This window comes from Antedon bifida, chromosome 7 (genome assembly GCF_963402885.1).
Source record: "Antedon bifida chromosome 7, ecAntBifi1.1, whole genome shotgun sequence".
NCBI classification, from domain to species: domain Eukaryota; kingdom Metazoa; phylum Echinodermata; class Crinoidea; order Comatulida; family Antedonidae; genus Antedon; species Antedon bifida.
In genome coordinates this window covers 25,500,740-25,515,462 of record NC_136232.1, presented here as the reverse complement: position 1 = coordinate 25,515,462, position 14,723 = coordinate 25,500,740, and the positions used below count along the sequence as shown (strand labels likewise).

General features: G+C 31.7%; 2 protein-coding genes across 5 annotated transcripts; both read right to left on the bottom strand.

Annotated features, from left to right (window-relative positions):
• Positions 1-359: 359 nt before the first annotated feature.
• Positions 360-10,135, bottom strand: LOC144847430 (CTP synthase 1-B-like). Of its 4 annotated transcripts, none has more exons than XR_013613742.1 (16): positions 10,022-10,135; positions 9,096-9,288; positions 8,536-8,706; positions 8,090-8,190; positions 7,259-7,459; positions 6,035-6,115; positions 5,542-5,693; positions 5,165-5,297; positions 4,681-4,769; positions 4,397-4,491; positions 4,177-4,283; positions 3,733-3,829; positions 3,561-3,616; positions 3,137-3,233; positions 1,429-2,794; positions 360-1,333 (listed from the first exon to the last, which is right to left on the bottom strand). XR_013613742.1 is itself a non-coding variant. In XM_078703789.1 (15 exons), exons 2-15 carry the CDS (start codon positions 9,259-9,261, stop codon positions 2,556-2,558), a joined length of 1,785 nt encoding a protein of 594 aa, XP_078559915.1. In that variant the 5' UTR covers positions 9,262-9,288; positions 10,022-10,135; the 3' UTR covers positions 361-2,555. The 4 variants fall into 4 exon arrangements, 2 of the variants coding, with proteins under 2 accessions (XP_078559915.1, XP_078559916.1); XR_013613741.1 differs by having other exon boundaries at positions 361-1,685; positions 1,838-2,794; XM_078703789.1 differs by having other exon boundaries at positions 361-2,794.
• Positions 10,136-10,498: 363 nt separating this feature from the next.
• On the bottom strand, positions 10,499-14,627 carry LOC144847444 (polycomb protein eed-like). Its single transcript, XM_078703811.1, has 10 exons — positions 14,498-14,627; positions 13,856-14,173; positions 13,305-13,430; positions 13,048-13,129; positions 12,811-12,902; positions 12,383-12,516; positions 11,922-12,027; positions 11,456-11,617; positions 11,015-11,088; positions 10,499-10,908 (listed from the first exon to the last, which is right to left on the bottom strand). The coding sequence occupies exons 1-10, from the start codon at positions 14,603-14,605 to the stop codon at positions 10,782-10,784; spliced, it is 1,329 nt and encodes a 442-aa protein (XP_078559937.1). The 5' UTR covers positions 14,606-14,627; the 3' UTR covers positions 10,499-10,781.
• Positions 14,628-14,723: the final 96 nt, after the last annotated feature.

Here is a 14,723-nt window from a genome sequence, read left to right as displayed (position 1 = left end):
ATATATGATAACAAGTGACAAAAGAGAGCAATAGAGAGATTGAAAACATTTGGAATAATTTTTTTCACCAGGTTACAAACATCCCAGGTCACCACAGCTTGGGGGGACCAAGAATATGCAGGGCAAAACAAAACAATCCACTGTTTTTTTTTCGGTGGATAAGCGCTTCGTTAATGAATTACAAATTTTTAAGTAACCTCCGAAAATAATATGCTCGCCGTGCACAGTATTTTTTGTCACCGATCCGTTTCGTGAAAAAAGGCGTATTGCAAAATATATTACCATAATTCTATTTAATGCGACATTGTATAATATCTATTTAGATCAAGTCAAGTTTAGTCTGTATACATCCGATCTCATGAGGGCGGGCATCCACGCTCTGTTGCAAATTTCTAATGAAATAATCTCGGATTGCTCATTCTTCTGATATATATTCTTTGGTTGTGTTGACTTCAGCCTTCCATAGCAGATATAGGGAGACAACGATGACATATATTTATTCATTGCACAACATACTGAAACATGTATTTGTTAGCATTAGTATTAACAACCACAAATATTAAACATAAGGCTTACATAAATGTATGTTTATACCAGAGAGGTATACTCCCTGTTTATACTGTACCATATTATCTAATCTAAATTATTTAATAAGGAATGCTATCACTAAATAAGTACACAAACATTTTTTACAATTATCTTACCATTTTGATTCATAATTTAATAATTATATAAAAATTGGTAAACTATAAGCATTGAAATTAGCCTATGAGGAGGAAGTATAGTACACAATCTGGAAGCCATGTGGAATATTAACAATGTTACACACGGCAGTGGTATTATATAAAAACCCATTTTTTCTTCATGTATCATTTAATAGCTTTATTATATTCTAGGCAATTTTGGAATGCCTAATGGAAGTCTGGAGAAAATCCCTGGGAGACTTGGTCGCCTAATTGGAATACTTATACAGTAGTTATGGAATTTGTGCTTTGAGTTCAAATAATGTATAGTTAAATAATAGGTAAATAATCTATTTTACTTAATATTAAATGGTTTAACAGTGGAAGATACATGCTATTGGAACAGGACTAAGTTTCCTCACCAAGAAAACCAATTCCTAAACCAATTTCATGTTTTTTTAATTGAGGTTAACAGAGCTTGCAATCCCTGTGAATCGGTACTCCTGATTCATTTAACATTGTAATACACATTATACATTTTTCTCAGCATTTTCTGCTTTTTAACTTTTTTAAAAACTTATCACATTTTTTATCCCATATTATAACTCAAATACAACATATCACATTGTAATTAAAAGAAGGCATTGTTTCTATCACAAATCATGGTTTCATAATCACTTAAGCTTTGGTCTCAAGTCAAATTCATTAACACATTAACTTACTCTCCCCAATTAACAAAATAAACATTCTCAAAATTCTTTTTTCTTTTCAACTCTCAACTGGCCTTGTATGTATTCTACGCACAACAATCGGTAGTAAACTTCAAAATTATAAAATTATTCAGTCAATATCATTACAAATATTACAGCACCATTTGATGAATATCGTATGTAATCATTTTATATAACATCTTGAAATGTAAAGTAATGTACCATGTTTCCTAATATTGCTGTGTTGCACACAGTCATGACATCCTCCTGCCTTAACCAATCCCAACTTAAGCTCTGTCTACACTATCAAACTTTATGCGACAAAAAAGTGTGATATGACCAAATATGGTGGTGATAAACCCAAATATGGTAGTGATACGACATCATGTCCATATAATATGGACACATCACATATTTTGTCTCATAAAGTTTGATAGTGTAGACAGAACTTTACACATTTTGTTTTCTGTGGTGATTTTAAATTCTTAATGGTGTACAGTATACCAAATAAAAACAAACAAAATAAAAATACAAAACTTAAATTATATATAGAATTATTTACCTGAACATGTTTTTCTTCGGTTATTATGGAACATACTTAATAAATTAAAGTTTTCATAAATAAATGATGTAACACGTACATGTTATATTCTAAAATAATAATGGTTTCTTGTCAACTTCCAGAAATCTAAAAGCAAAATTTTTGTGAGGTATAAAAGAACTGGGAACTTTCCAGAAAACTATAAATTTTGGGTTGACCTCATATATGGCCAAACAAACACGCTACTTAAAAATGTAATCTTATGTCTGAAAATATAAATATTTAGACTTTTAGTATCCTTATTGGAAGATTCATCTTAAAACTATATGAAATATAGGATTGAGTGCTATATAGCATATAATACAATGCATTAATCCAAAACAGACCTCAAATATCTACCAAAACCCAACATTTCTCAAGGTCTCAAAGGTGCCAAAAATCAGACATTTTAGACAAGTTCATGAGTCTCTGTTTATGGAAGGTTGACTGTACTATAGTTTCGCTTTGAGTGCAATAGTATGTACTATAGTTTCGCTTTGAGTGCAATAGTATATTCCATATATCATTCAGTGCAATAGCATGTACCATATTGTATCATTCAATGCAATAGCATATATCATTTCAATGACTTGCATTTATTCTTAAAGCGTTTGACATGTGATAAGTCATCATCTCTTCTTCCGTGTCGGACAATTCAGTATCGCTAAACGAGCTTCTTGGAGACAAGCGACAACCTCTAGCGATGTAGCTGGACAATTGACCAATTGAAGCTAAGATTAGACCTAGGTACGGTGGTGATGGCTTGAGAGGGCGGGATAGATACTCCGGATGATACTGGACACCAACAAAATATGGGTGATCTGAAAAATGAATGTTTCGCAAAATAAATAATTGTAGTTTAATGCAGCTTAGAGGTTACCATGCTTGCCTTTCCATTCCAAGGATTTTCCTATGACATTACTATATATATACTATACTATATACTATATATTATACTAGTGCCATTATAAACGCTTTAGAATGCTTATAAAACATAACTTTATATCTAGATTATCATGTTTTATGTAACAAGTCAACTTATTGTTTATGTAGAACTATATATAGAAACCAAACATGGTCTTATGTATAGTTTTTTAAATATATTTTCTGAGAACGTAGAAGAAAAGAAGATCGGAATAAAATAAAAAGACAAAAAAGCATACCTCTTAATTCCATAATCTCCATTCGTTTTCCATCTTCGCTTCGTCCAACAAATTTCAAACCCTTCTCCTCGCATTTATCAACCATACTTGGATTTACCTACATGTAAACAAAAAAAGTCTAATCAGTAAAATATGCAGAATGTTATACATAAATACACATTAGAATCACTGATTATAAAACTCTGTCTACACTATCAAACTTTATGTGACAAAAGAATGTGATGTGCCCATATATGGACATGATTTCATATCAATAGCATATTTAGGTATATCACTACCATACTTGGGCACATCACAGTTTTTTTTTGTCAAACTAGTTTGATAGTGTAGACAAAGCTTGATTTCATATAAACCTGAGAAAATACCGGCTTGGTGACAACATATGAATCTTAAACTTAAATTTTATAAACACATTATTACTAACCTCATATCTGTGTCTGTGTCTTTCTTCCACAACTTCAACATCACCATAAAGTTTTCCTGAAAAGAAAAAACACAAAGAAGTAGAATTGTTATTGGTAAAAAGACGACAAAATATAAGCATTATGCTACAATATTATAAGTGATTTATAAGGGCTCATATATAAGTGACTTACTTATTACAGATTTATCTTTGTTAAACAGTGTTTTTCTTTTTCCAAGTCTCATTGTACCGCCCATGTCACCTGGATTGTGTTCTGGCATCTCTATTATCTACAAAAAGAAATAACTAATTAAAAAAAAATATGTATTGACATTGAATATTGGATATGCATACAAAAGCTTTTCAGTAACAATATCACAATTTCAAGACAAGCGTAACAAGCAATATAAATTAGTCAATGAATGCACTATTTGACCAAATAAGGCAACAAAATAGGCAGCGCTGTTGTATTTCAAAAGTAATAGTATAAAATATTTTTAAAACGTGAAGACACGAAAAAAGTACTACTGAACGACAGTTCAATAGTACGTACTATTGCACGCCATGTGACTCACAATCATCCAATCAAATGACAGGAATTGATTGAAGTGTTATATAAAAAGCATTATTAACATACCACTGTTTCATCATCCTGAGGTGCAAACTCGCCTGAGTTAGCTTTCTTCATGTCGAGAACATTACGTGCAAAGTCTATCACAGCCACTTGAAGACCTAAACATACACCTATAGAAATATATAGAAATATTTTTAATATGAAAGATCATGTTGGTTGGTTTTATTATTTTCATAAAATGGGTGCAGTCAACATGAAAAACCCAAAACAACTATAAGCTTACCTAGATATGGTTTTTTATTCTCTCTCGCCCATTGAGCTGCTTTTATTTTCCCTTCAATTCCTCTTGCACCGAATCCTCCTGGGACTAGAACACCGCTGAAATGACAAGACCAAACAAATTCTATTAATTAGATTATAGAGTGACAGTCTCTGTGTAAAAAGCTATTTAAAGGTAAAATCTACAGTAAAGATTTCATACAAGGTATCAGGATAGTGGGTCAACAAATAGGCAAACAAAATTCAATTTTTTTCTTTTATAAATTTGGCACTTCCCCCTGTACTTACTCGCTACCACACAATTGTTGCCATGCCTCGTGATACTTTACTGGATTTTTTTCTCGCATGGTATCTTCAAGTTCCTCTGAGTTTATATACTAAATAAATTAAAAAAGAAACAAGACTCTTTACAATAGTACAACATTCTAAATAATCTAAAAGTATAATATTTTGGAATTTATTTATACTGGGTAGCCTCTTTAGTCCAGAGGGTCCAGTTATGATCAGCGGCTGATCTGAATTATTGTCAGAATTTATAAGGCTGGGATCATACTAAAACATGGGATTATATAAATGATGATAGAAAATTTGTGTGATTAAGATAATTTGTGAGATTAAGACAATTTGTGAGATTAACACAACTTGTGAGATTAATACAATTTGTAAGATTAAGCAATTTGTGAGATTAATACAATTTGTGAGATTAATACAATTTGTGAGATTAATACAATTTGTAAGATTAAGCAATTTGTGACAATGTTATGAAGCTTACCTTGACTTGAAGTCTATGATTGCAGACCAAAGCAGCATGCATCAGTGACTTATTAATTGATATGTACGCATCTTCTAATTTTATATACTTTCCTACCATTGCAATTTTCACAACACTCGTGTTACTGTCATACCTAAAATATTACAAATATACAAATTTATTGCTTACGAGAGCTTGGTTCCCACCTGGGTGTGACGCAAGTGAGGTGACAACAAACGACAGTTCGGTTGATTCACATATTTTACAAATCCGTTTTAAAATGCATTTTAAGGAATGAAAAATAATATTTTGGATTATATCTGGATAAATTCCAGTTTTCTGTGTGAATTTTGAGAAAGTTTAACCCTTTTTTGTTAGACAGAAAAAAAAGTGCTTACCTATCTGCTAGCTCATTCCACTTGGACAAAGGTCGTCCAGGTCGTAAGGGGAGGTCAAGGCCAAGTCGACCTTTAAAGAATGGAAGTATATTTTGTTCAGCAAGAAGAAGAGGTACACGGTAAATACTAGAGCAGTCATGGACACAGATAACCTGCAAATTAATAACAATGATATTAAATGTGATTTATTTGTGAAATGTTAGTAATTTTAATTAAATAATTTACATTTTCTTAACCAAGATTTTTCTTCAAAAATTATCATCAACGGAATTTAGTATACTACAATGCTCTATACAACAGGTAACAATATTAGATAATAATCAAATTATTTAAAACATTTTTTTTATTAAATCTATATTGCTTTCTAAATCTTTAATATACAAATAAATTTCTTTAAGTCGGTTTAGTAAACACTCTTTTTAAAATTGCCAAATGATTACAGAATGAAATATTTTTTAATTTTATATAACATGCATATAATATATTGTAGTACCTGTTCCTTAGAAACATGGCAGAAATTAGATACCTTCTCGCGAACGCCATCGTGGATTGGAAGAGAACTACGACAAACAACCTATAAAATTAAAAGATATTTATTAAAGATGTATTGTCCCCCAAAAACATGAAAAATGAAGATTAATTAAATCAGACTTTGAATAGGTTATTTTGTAGTTTCCATAAAGTTAATCACTTCCGAAGAAAAAAAAATGTTTTCACTTATAAAATAACATAATAAATGGTTAAATTCAACCAAAAATCCATTGGCTGGCAGCCAATTTGACAATTTTTTTGCTTTAAATTCCAATTTTTTCAGGTAAATAATTTTTTTTTCGATCCAATTTTTTGACGAAGTTAATAACTATTATGTGACATTAAAATGGCATATTCAACAAACAAAAATTAAAAAATTGTTTTTCAGGGGGACAATACATCTTTAAATGTTAGTAATAAACATAATGTTTTATGATTTGATTGATCACTTTATTTCAGAATAAATATTCCAATCCAAAGGCAAATTACTGAAAAAAAATTACAACGCTGTGGGTATCAGTGGCTGGATCTCAATGGAGATACAAAAAAAAGCGAAAAGCTAAATCAAAACGATAAAGTAAAACAGCCAGAAAATTAGCAGAGCTTTCGGGCAACACTAGCCCTTCATCAGTGCAAGAATAGATTTTCCATAAATACAACAAACAATACAAAACGGTAAATCACACTAAAATTGGATTTTCTCCCATTTACTTTAGAGATTTGAAGATCGTAACAGATAGTTCGTACAGTAGTACACCTAACAAGATCATTTTCACTATTCAAAACTCTTCTTCTAAAACCAGACGCACTTGTTCTTGTATTAATCTATATATTACATTTCCCTTTAAATAAAAAGTCTTAAAGTTACAGAATTACAAGGACCTTACTTTTTATCAATATCTGCCAAGGAAAAATATACTTTTTTTTTTTTTATGTTTCTCTGTAAACACTCCTAACATATTATGTAAACAGTAAAGTTAATGTGTAGCAATGGTGGTATGTAAGTAACAGTACTTAATGGTAGTTAAGTTATAATATAAGTACTATCAAAAAATCATTATAAACATAGACAGTGACTGTACATATTTTGTCATTTCTTCAGAGGAGCTTTTTTTGGTTTTTTGCAAAAAGAACCAATAACTCATGGATATTAAAAACCATTTTTAATCAAAGTGACTGTACTTACAAGGTCTGGAGAGAGCCCAAGTCCTCGCAATTCACGCACACTGGCTTGCGTTGGTTTTGTTTTTTGTTCACCGGTGGCTTTTGGTTGCGGTACAAGACTTACGTGAATGTTTAGAAAGTTTTGCCTCTTGACTCTAAACTGAAACTGACGGAACGCTTCAACAAAGGGCATGCCCTCTATGTCTCCTATTGTACCTCCGAGCTGATAACAGATTACAGAAAATAAACAACAGATTACAGAAAATAAACAATTGATTACCAGTAACAAAAGGTCTATCATTGAACAATGATTAAAACCATATCAGGGAACATTTTTATTAAAACATTTTGATTAGCAATAACAGCTGATCCATCTGAATTTAGGAAACATAGTTTAACTGCCTTTCATGCTATATCAGGTCTATGGATAATTTGTAGCACTAAAGTGGTATTTTGTAGAATTTTCCAATGCTATCTGGTTTAATCAAGCACTTGTGCGATTCCTATAATAATTTCTCAGTTTTTTGTGATTCTGATATTTGATTTTTTACTCCTTAAATATTTTTAAGTCTAAAATTGTGAACACATTTTAAATATTTTGTCGTTTTTGTATATTGTTACTGTTTCATGTTTATAAACTTTTTAGTGGAGGTTTTTATCTCTGTCAGTTAATTTAAAATAAAATAAATAAATATACTTTGTCTTTGTTTATGATTTAATAAAAACATGCTTGTGTTGAATTAGTACATCTTGTGCAATATCTTTTAGCACTAGTGCATTTAAACAGTCGCAAGATATTTTCTCCCTCAGATAATCAGCATTTTCTCTATTTGTATAGCTGTGTAGTAATTACCTCAATGATACAGACGTCAGGTTCTTTGTCATTCCCATCAACTGGTATTTTGGACACTCTTTCTACCCATTCTTGAATTGCGTCCGTCACGTGTGGAACAACTGAAAATAAACATTTAAACATCAGTTTATCTGCCTTTTTATTTTAGTTTCTAAATTAGCTAAACAATCACTAATACCAAAGCTCATGAGATTCTAAACAACATGGTTCTGATCAATACTCAATTTTAACAACAAAATGGCACAGTGGCTTGACACCTTTGCTTAACAATCCAGGGTCATTGGTTCAATCCAAAAACACCCAATAGTACCACTACCTAAGCCCAGCATATAAGATTTGGTTTAGAAAACATGGGTTTCCATCCTATAATTGACAAATTATTTACTGTTTTATATTGGAAAATAAATAAAAAATAAATCTAATCGACAGGGTCGGTTTTTCTTTACCTTGCACTGTCTTGCCCAAATAGTCTCCCTTCCGTTCTTTACTTATGACAGATTGGTAGATTTTTCCAGTGGTTATATTGTTATCGCGGTGCAGTGTGACGTCCATAAACCTCTCATAGTTGCCTAGGTCCAAATCTACTTCTCCTCCATCATCAAGAACAAAAACTTCACCTAAATTTGAACAAACAACTCTTATGAGAATAAAATGCAAGCATTCATAATTTTTTTTATTCCATTAATTAATTAGGGATGTATTGTCCCTCAAAAACATGACAAATGAAGATTAATAAAAAAAGACTTTGAATAGGTCATTTTGCAGTTTTTATAAAGTTAATAAAAAAATGTTTTCACTTATAAACAGTTAAATTCAACCAAAAACAAATTGATTTCCAGTCAATTTGACTATTTTTTGCTTTAAATTACAGTTTTTTAAGGTAAATAATTTTTTTTTCGAACCAATTTTTGGTCAAAGTAAATAACTATAAATGGGATACTTAACAAAAACATTTAAAAAATGATTTTTTCAGGGGGACAGTATATTGAATGGTCAACATTATTACCATGTTCATAAGGTGAAAATGTTCCTGCATCAATATTGAGGTAAGGGTCAATCTTGATGGATGTGATGCTGATTCCGCATGCTTTAAGCAAGGTACCAACACTACTGGCAATAATGCCTTTGCCAATGCCACTAATCACACCCCCAGTCACCAAGATATACTTCATGTTACACAGACGGCTGCAGTGCTATCCCTGAAAATAAAGTATACAAAAATATACATGTTACAAATACTACCTAATACTATTATGGTAATTACTCAAAAAAGTAAAACCTTGGAGAAGTCTATTGTGGCGGTGTGTCATCTTTGCCGATATTCAATTTAATATAATAATATTTGGTATGGCTATATTGGTACGTTTGAACAGTTCATAAAATTCATGGTTTCTCGACCATGCTTCTTAAATTATTATATCGGAACAGGTAACTAGGCGCACAGTCTCCCATGCCGATAAAACACCTTAGATGCATGGTCAACTATTTTTATAGAAATAATAAATTTACAAATAAATTGTCAAACAAAAATCCTTTCAAAGTTTCACAATTTGGATTGTAATGCAAGAAAATTCGGAAAATTGTGCAATTAATTACAAATTAGGCAATTTATTTAATACAAATTGCAGATAACAAGTCCTTTCATGCTACATAGGCCTAGTACCACTATTATTAATTAACCGGCCAGGCTAAAAGCAGACGTCCACCTCATGCTCACCTCAAGTGAGCTCTCAAAAATCAATGTCTTGCCCTGAAAAAGACCAGCTGAAAGGGGTTGATGCCTACCGATGGAGGGAGGCCTAGGCTAGGTACCCCTAGCTAGAGCCTAGGCCTAGCCAAAAATATCATTTTAGTCCAGTATTTGAACTCTTTATCGATTTACGAATCTACAAGTATGAAATCTATCTACTTATTACCTTATAAACGTTTTACCTTGTTATTTTGAATTATGTGTATTTCTCTTTTCTACGTTCTATCTATTACGAAACTTCTTTCACGACACACATGCAGCCCCGCGAACAACAACCTCTCACACACACGTGAAATGAAAATGGAATGGGATTTTGTTTATAGCGCCCTCAAAAGTGATAGATATAGATGTCCAGTGCAGTGTACTTTACTTATTTTTTTTTTACTTATATTTTAATTTATTTGTCGGTCCAGAGCTAGCTACACGAGACATACAAAATAAATGAATACACCCAACAATCAAATATTTTATTCAATTTATTATCAAAATATTAATGTTCAAACTCCATTTATAAATGATGGAATTTGATAATTCACATACAGTATTTCAAAAGAAAACAAGGTAGCGCTTCCAAACTAAAGATACCTGCTGTAGGAGTAAAAAATAAACTCAGAAATGTTGGGGCTGTGGTTGATATGAACACCTATGGCACATTTAAATGACAGCACACTTATGTTTTAATGATGGCTTAGAAGTTTGTAACACAAACAAATTGTAAACAGTTATAATCTGTTTGCTATATTCTATTAAATATTTCTTTTTTTCTCTAGCATTTCCCAAATTGTGAAATACAGATAAAGTACATAAATTTCTTCTATATGAGTTGTTCTACTCAAGTTTATAGCTTGTATTTACTTGTTAATTTTTACACACTTTTGTATGTAATTGTGCTATGTATTTTGGCCATTCTTCAATATTTGATATACGATTAACTGTATGAATTCATTTGATTCTGTCCCACCTCCATATGGTGGCATCATCGCAGGCATAAACCAGAACACTGCCATCTCTTGACAACGACGTCTGACGTATCGCTGAATTACAATCGGGATGGCTTAACTTGATGAACCTTTGGAAAAGAGGAATCAGTTATTATGTATAAATGTAAATATATCTTAAAAGATTACGAAAAAAATACTGTAGCCCGGATCTATCGTTTAAGTCAATTAACTTACTTTGCTTGTGAAGGGTCGTCAACATCCAAGTCCCATACATATGTTTTCCCAATCTGGTTGCCTTGCGCCAAAATCTGAAATATAAAAGTTTTTAACATTGCATTTCCTTGGATCTTCTTTAAATTTAATTGTTGTTCTCATTGTGTTTTGGCTGGCAAGGTGGAGAACATGGTAGAGTGATTACAGTACAGGAAAAAATGGTTTAAAGAAGTATCATTAATATATACTATACAATTGTCGAGCATTATGATTTTAAGTATGTTAAATAAGATCTATTTACATTTATATTTGTGTACTTATGCAGTAATTTATTTATTATTATTTATTCAACTTTGTTTTACAAGGGTAGCTCTAACAGCTGTACTACAGCAGTACAGCTGACATGAACAGGCCCTCTTAAAAACAATGCAAAAATATAATGTAATGATTTAAGAGTTTAACCTTTTGAAAGTAGTCCATACTGAACCTCATAAACCAGATATCACAGTTGGCGTATTCCAGTTTGTGAAGCATTGTTACTTGCTTGCTGTTGGATTTCTTTATTTTATTTATATCTTCATCAATGTCACCAGGCTTCCAACATACAATACGGTTTTCACAGGACTGAAGATTGAAAAGAAAACAAATTTATTAGAAAATCCACGGAATAATTTCTGATTAAATAATATGAGTGCAACAATTTAACTAATAAACAGACAGAACACAGTTTAAAATTCAACGGTTCGATATATTGATCATTTTCAAGAATCTAAGGGCTCATCTTTTGTCATATATACAGTATTTACAAAAGTGTCTCAAAAAGCATGAAAATATTTGACTTAACCAACGAATGATGAATTAACTAATGTGATTTGGTTGGTTGACTGAAACATGCTCACAATAACAACAAACATTTGTGTACACTAACCTTAGAGAGGACAAAGTTTCCAAGCCATCGAACACAATCAACATAATTGCGATGAATATCACGGGTTGTGAAATTAGGTATGTGTACATACAATGTCTTAAATGGACTAGAAAAAAACAAAAGGTTGTAATATAAAAGAAAAATAAAATGGATTATTCCATTCTTGAAAACCATAAAATAAAGTAAAAAGAATGTTATGGGAAATTCTCAACATAGTTGGTATACAGTAAACTTGTCACCCTCAATCCAAAAAAAAAGCCAGTTTATTTATAATGCATAAATAGGTGAAATTGTATGAATATTTAAACATTTGATTAAGACATATTTTGTACCAAAATCCTTTCACTTACTCCTTTTTTCCAAACCAAAAAAGAACTCTGAACTTTACACCTGTATCACCCTCAAAGCATCTTTCCATTACACACCCTGGAAACCTTTTAATACTAAACGACATTGCTTACCGGTTTGTCTTTGTTTGGTTGTACGTATACGATGTCTTGATAGCCTCCTCTACATCATCCGTGTTCATACACCATATTTTAAGTGAATGATCCATACCACATGACACGACTCGCTCTCCATCAACATCGAAATCCTACCCAAAAAAAAACAACCAAATGACTTTAAAATAAATGTAATGTAACCTACAGAATGGTATTCTAAAAGTAAATATTGGATGAAAACAATGTAGCCAGGCTTTGGGTCTTTTCTATAGTTACCAACTAATAGATTTTCTTCATCTGTACTTCTATGAATGGATGATTGACTTTTTGGAGCACAAAACTAGTTCAATAACCATAACCAGTATAAGTACCATCTACATTTTAAAACTTTTTCAAGATTACCTCGTGCATTAAGCAACTTCTCGAGTTTTTGGGTATATACTTACTGCACTTAAAACTTCGTCTCTGTGACCTTCGACCCCACCAAGAACCACCACTACTAAATCAGTCTTCAAATTCCATAGACGAATTGATTGATCTAAGAGAAAGTCAATATTAAAATTAGGATTAAATAGAAGAGACAAACAATTTTCTTTGAATTGAAAATAAACAAAATTGACATAGATATTGTAGGTACCTAGAGTCTTGCCTCAAATAGACGTAGTGGCGAGTCTTCAACTTACCCTTACTAACAGATAACAACAGATTACAATCTTTGGGGTGAAATTTCAATTCATTTATAGCATTTCCATGAGCACCATAATGCTGAAAAGTAATAATTAAAATCACAATCATCACACAATTCTATACAAGTTAAAAGGGGAATTTTTTATTTATAATAATAATAACAATTTTTTTTCAGTTAAAGATATTGGTCCAATAGTGCAGGTAATATCCCAACAGACCTGCTATTAGGGAAATCCCCTATTACATCACTAACCTTAACACATTGCATAGTAATAGGGCTGATAATTCGGATGATGCCTCTAGACCCTGCGACAGCCAACAATGGAAGTCCTGTTGATTCCTCATAAGTCCAAGCACATGTGTAGAAGTTTTCCATAGACTAAAATGTGGTTGTTATGGTAATAAAGATGCTATAAGTTCTGGGTATTATGTTTTATGATTTCTTTATTTGGAAGAAAGGTAATACTGTAATTATTATAATAATTTGCTACATAAAACTATGGGCAGTAGAACACTTCTTTCGGGACTATTCAGGGGACACTCATACTAAGGGGGGACACTTTGCTGGATCTTGAAATAAGGGTTCTACTTTTAATAATAATATAATAATTATTATTATATTTTCATTTTTGATTATTAGTTTTCATTCCTAATTTGTTTAAATGATTAAATTAATCTTAATATATTTAATTTGTCTCAGAAAAAATATTTATTGCCATTGGTTATGATCATCAAAAAGAATAAAAATGAGATGTAATTAATAACATTTTCTTTTTGTTAAAAACACATTCATCATAAGGATACATCAGCATCAATATAACTCTGTAGTATATTGATTCCACCATCTTCCTGCAACTCATAAATACTAACTCTGTTACTGCCAACAGTTGCAAACACCAGGGCATCACCTGGTTTATGGTAATGATTAAACTGAATACCAAATATGGGCAGGCCATGATCTTCTTTGACGCTACAGCGATATTTATACTGTAACTTACAACGTTTGATCTTACATCTTCCTCTCCCCCAACGTCCCCTACCCGGACCTGTTGTTGGTGGAGTGTCCGAGCGGGGGACGCTATCGATGGTTGGGGTACTGGTTTCTGATCGATCACACAACTCCTGAGGAAATCATTTACAAAGTAACAAATTACAAAGTTTATAATTTTTTTTTTTTTTCAGAGTTTTTTAAAAATATTATATTAATAATTAACTTTATTTTTTTAAATCAGACTACTTTTGTATCTATCATTTGTGGTCTGGCTATATAACTAACCTAGGCTAGGCCCAGCCAGTGTAGCACACCGGTTGTTCATTCATTCATTCATGCCACCTGGTCCACGGACGGATCTCACTCACACATGTTGGTGTCCAGCTAGGCCTAGGGTAGAATCTTTTCGTTGAGTGTTACAGTATAAAAACCAAATTAATATTTGTATCAGTTACCTCATTTAGAAGTTCATCTCCAGAGGTTCCATTAGATGATGCAGTATCGGCTGCTTTTTGACATCTTTTCAAGGAATTATCAAGTTCTTCCTCGTGAATTTCATCCATAGTTTAAAAATCTAAAACCGCGAAATTTATTGTTTTGTTATATATAGCGCCTCAAACGGCGAACAAAACTAATTTAGTCTTCATGAACCAGTTCGTTTTTCACAAAACACACCAATAA

Excerpts from the sequence above, each read along its gene's own strand:
- LOC144847430 (XM_078703789.1), bottom strand. The coding sequence starts at position 9,261 with ATGAAGTATATCTTGGTGACTGGGGGTGTGATTAGTGGCATTGGCAAA. Across the intron at positions 4,284-4,396 it reads GAATAAAAAACCATATCTAG|GTGTATGTTTAGGTCTTCAA; the intron begins GTAAGCTTATAG and ends ATATTTCTATAG. Across the intron at positions 3,617-3,732 it reads CAAAGATAAATCTGTAATAA|GAAAACTTTATGGTGATGTT; the intron begins GTAAGTCACTTA and ends TTTTCTTTTCAG.
- LOC144847444 (XM_078703811.1), bottom strand. The coding sequence starts at position 14,605 with ATGGATGAAATTCACGAGGAAGAACTTGATAATTCCTTGAAAAGATGT. Across the intron at positions 11,618-11,921 it reads GAAACTTTGTCCTCTCTAAG|TCCTGTGAAAACCGTATTGT; the intron begins GTTAGTGTACAC and ends TTCAATCTTCAG. Across the intron at positions 10,909-11,014 it reads GACGACCCTTCACAAGCAAA|GTTCATCAAGTTAAGCCATC; the intron begins GTAAGTTAATTG and ends TCTTTTCCAAAG.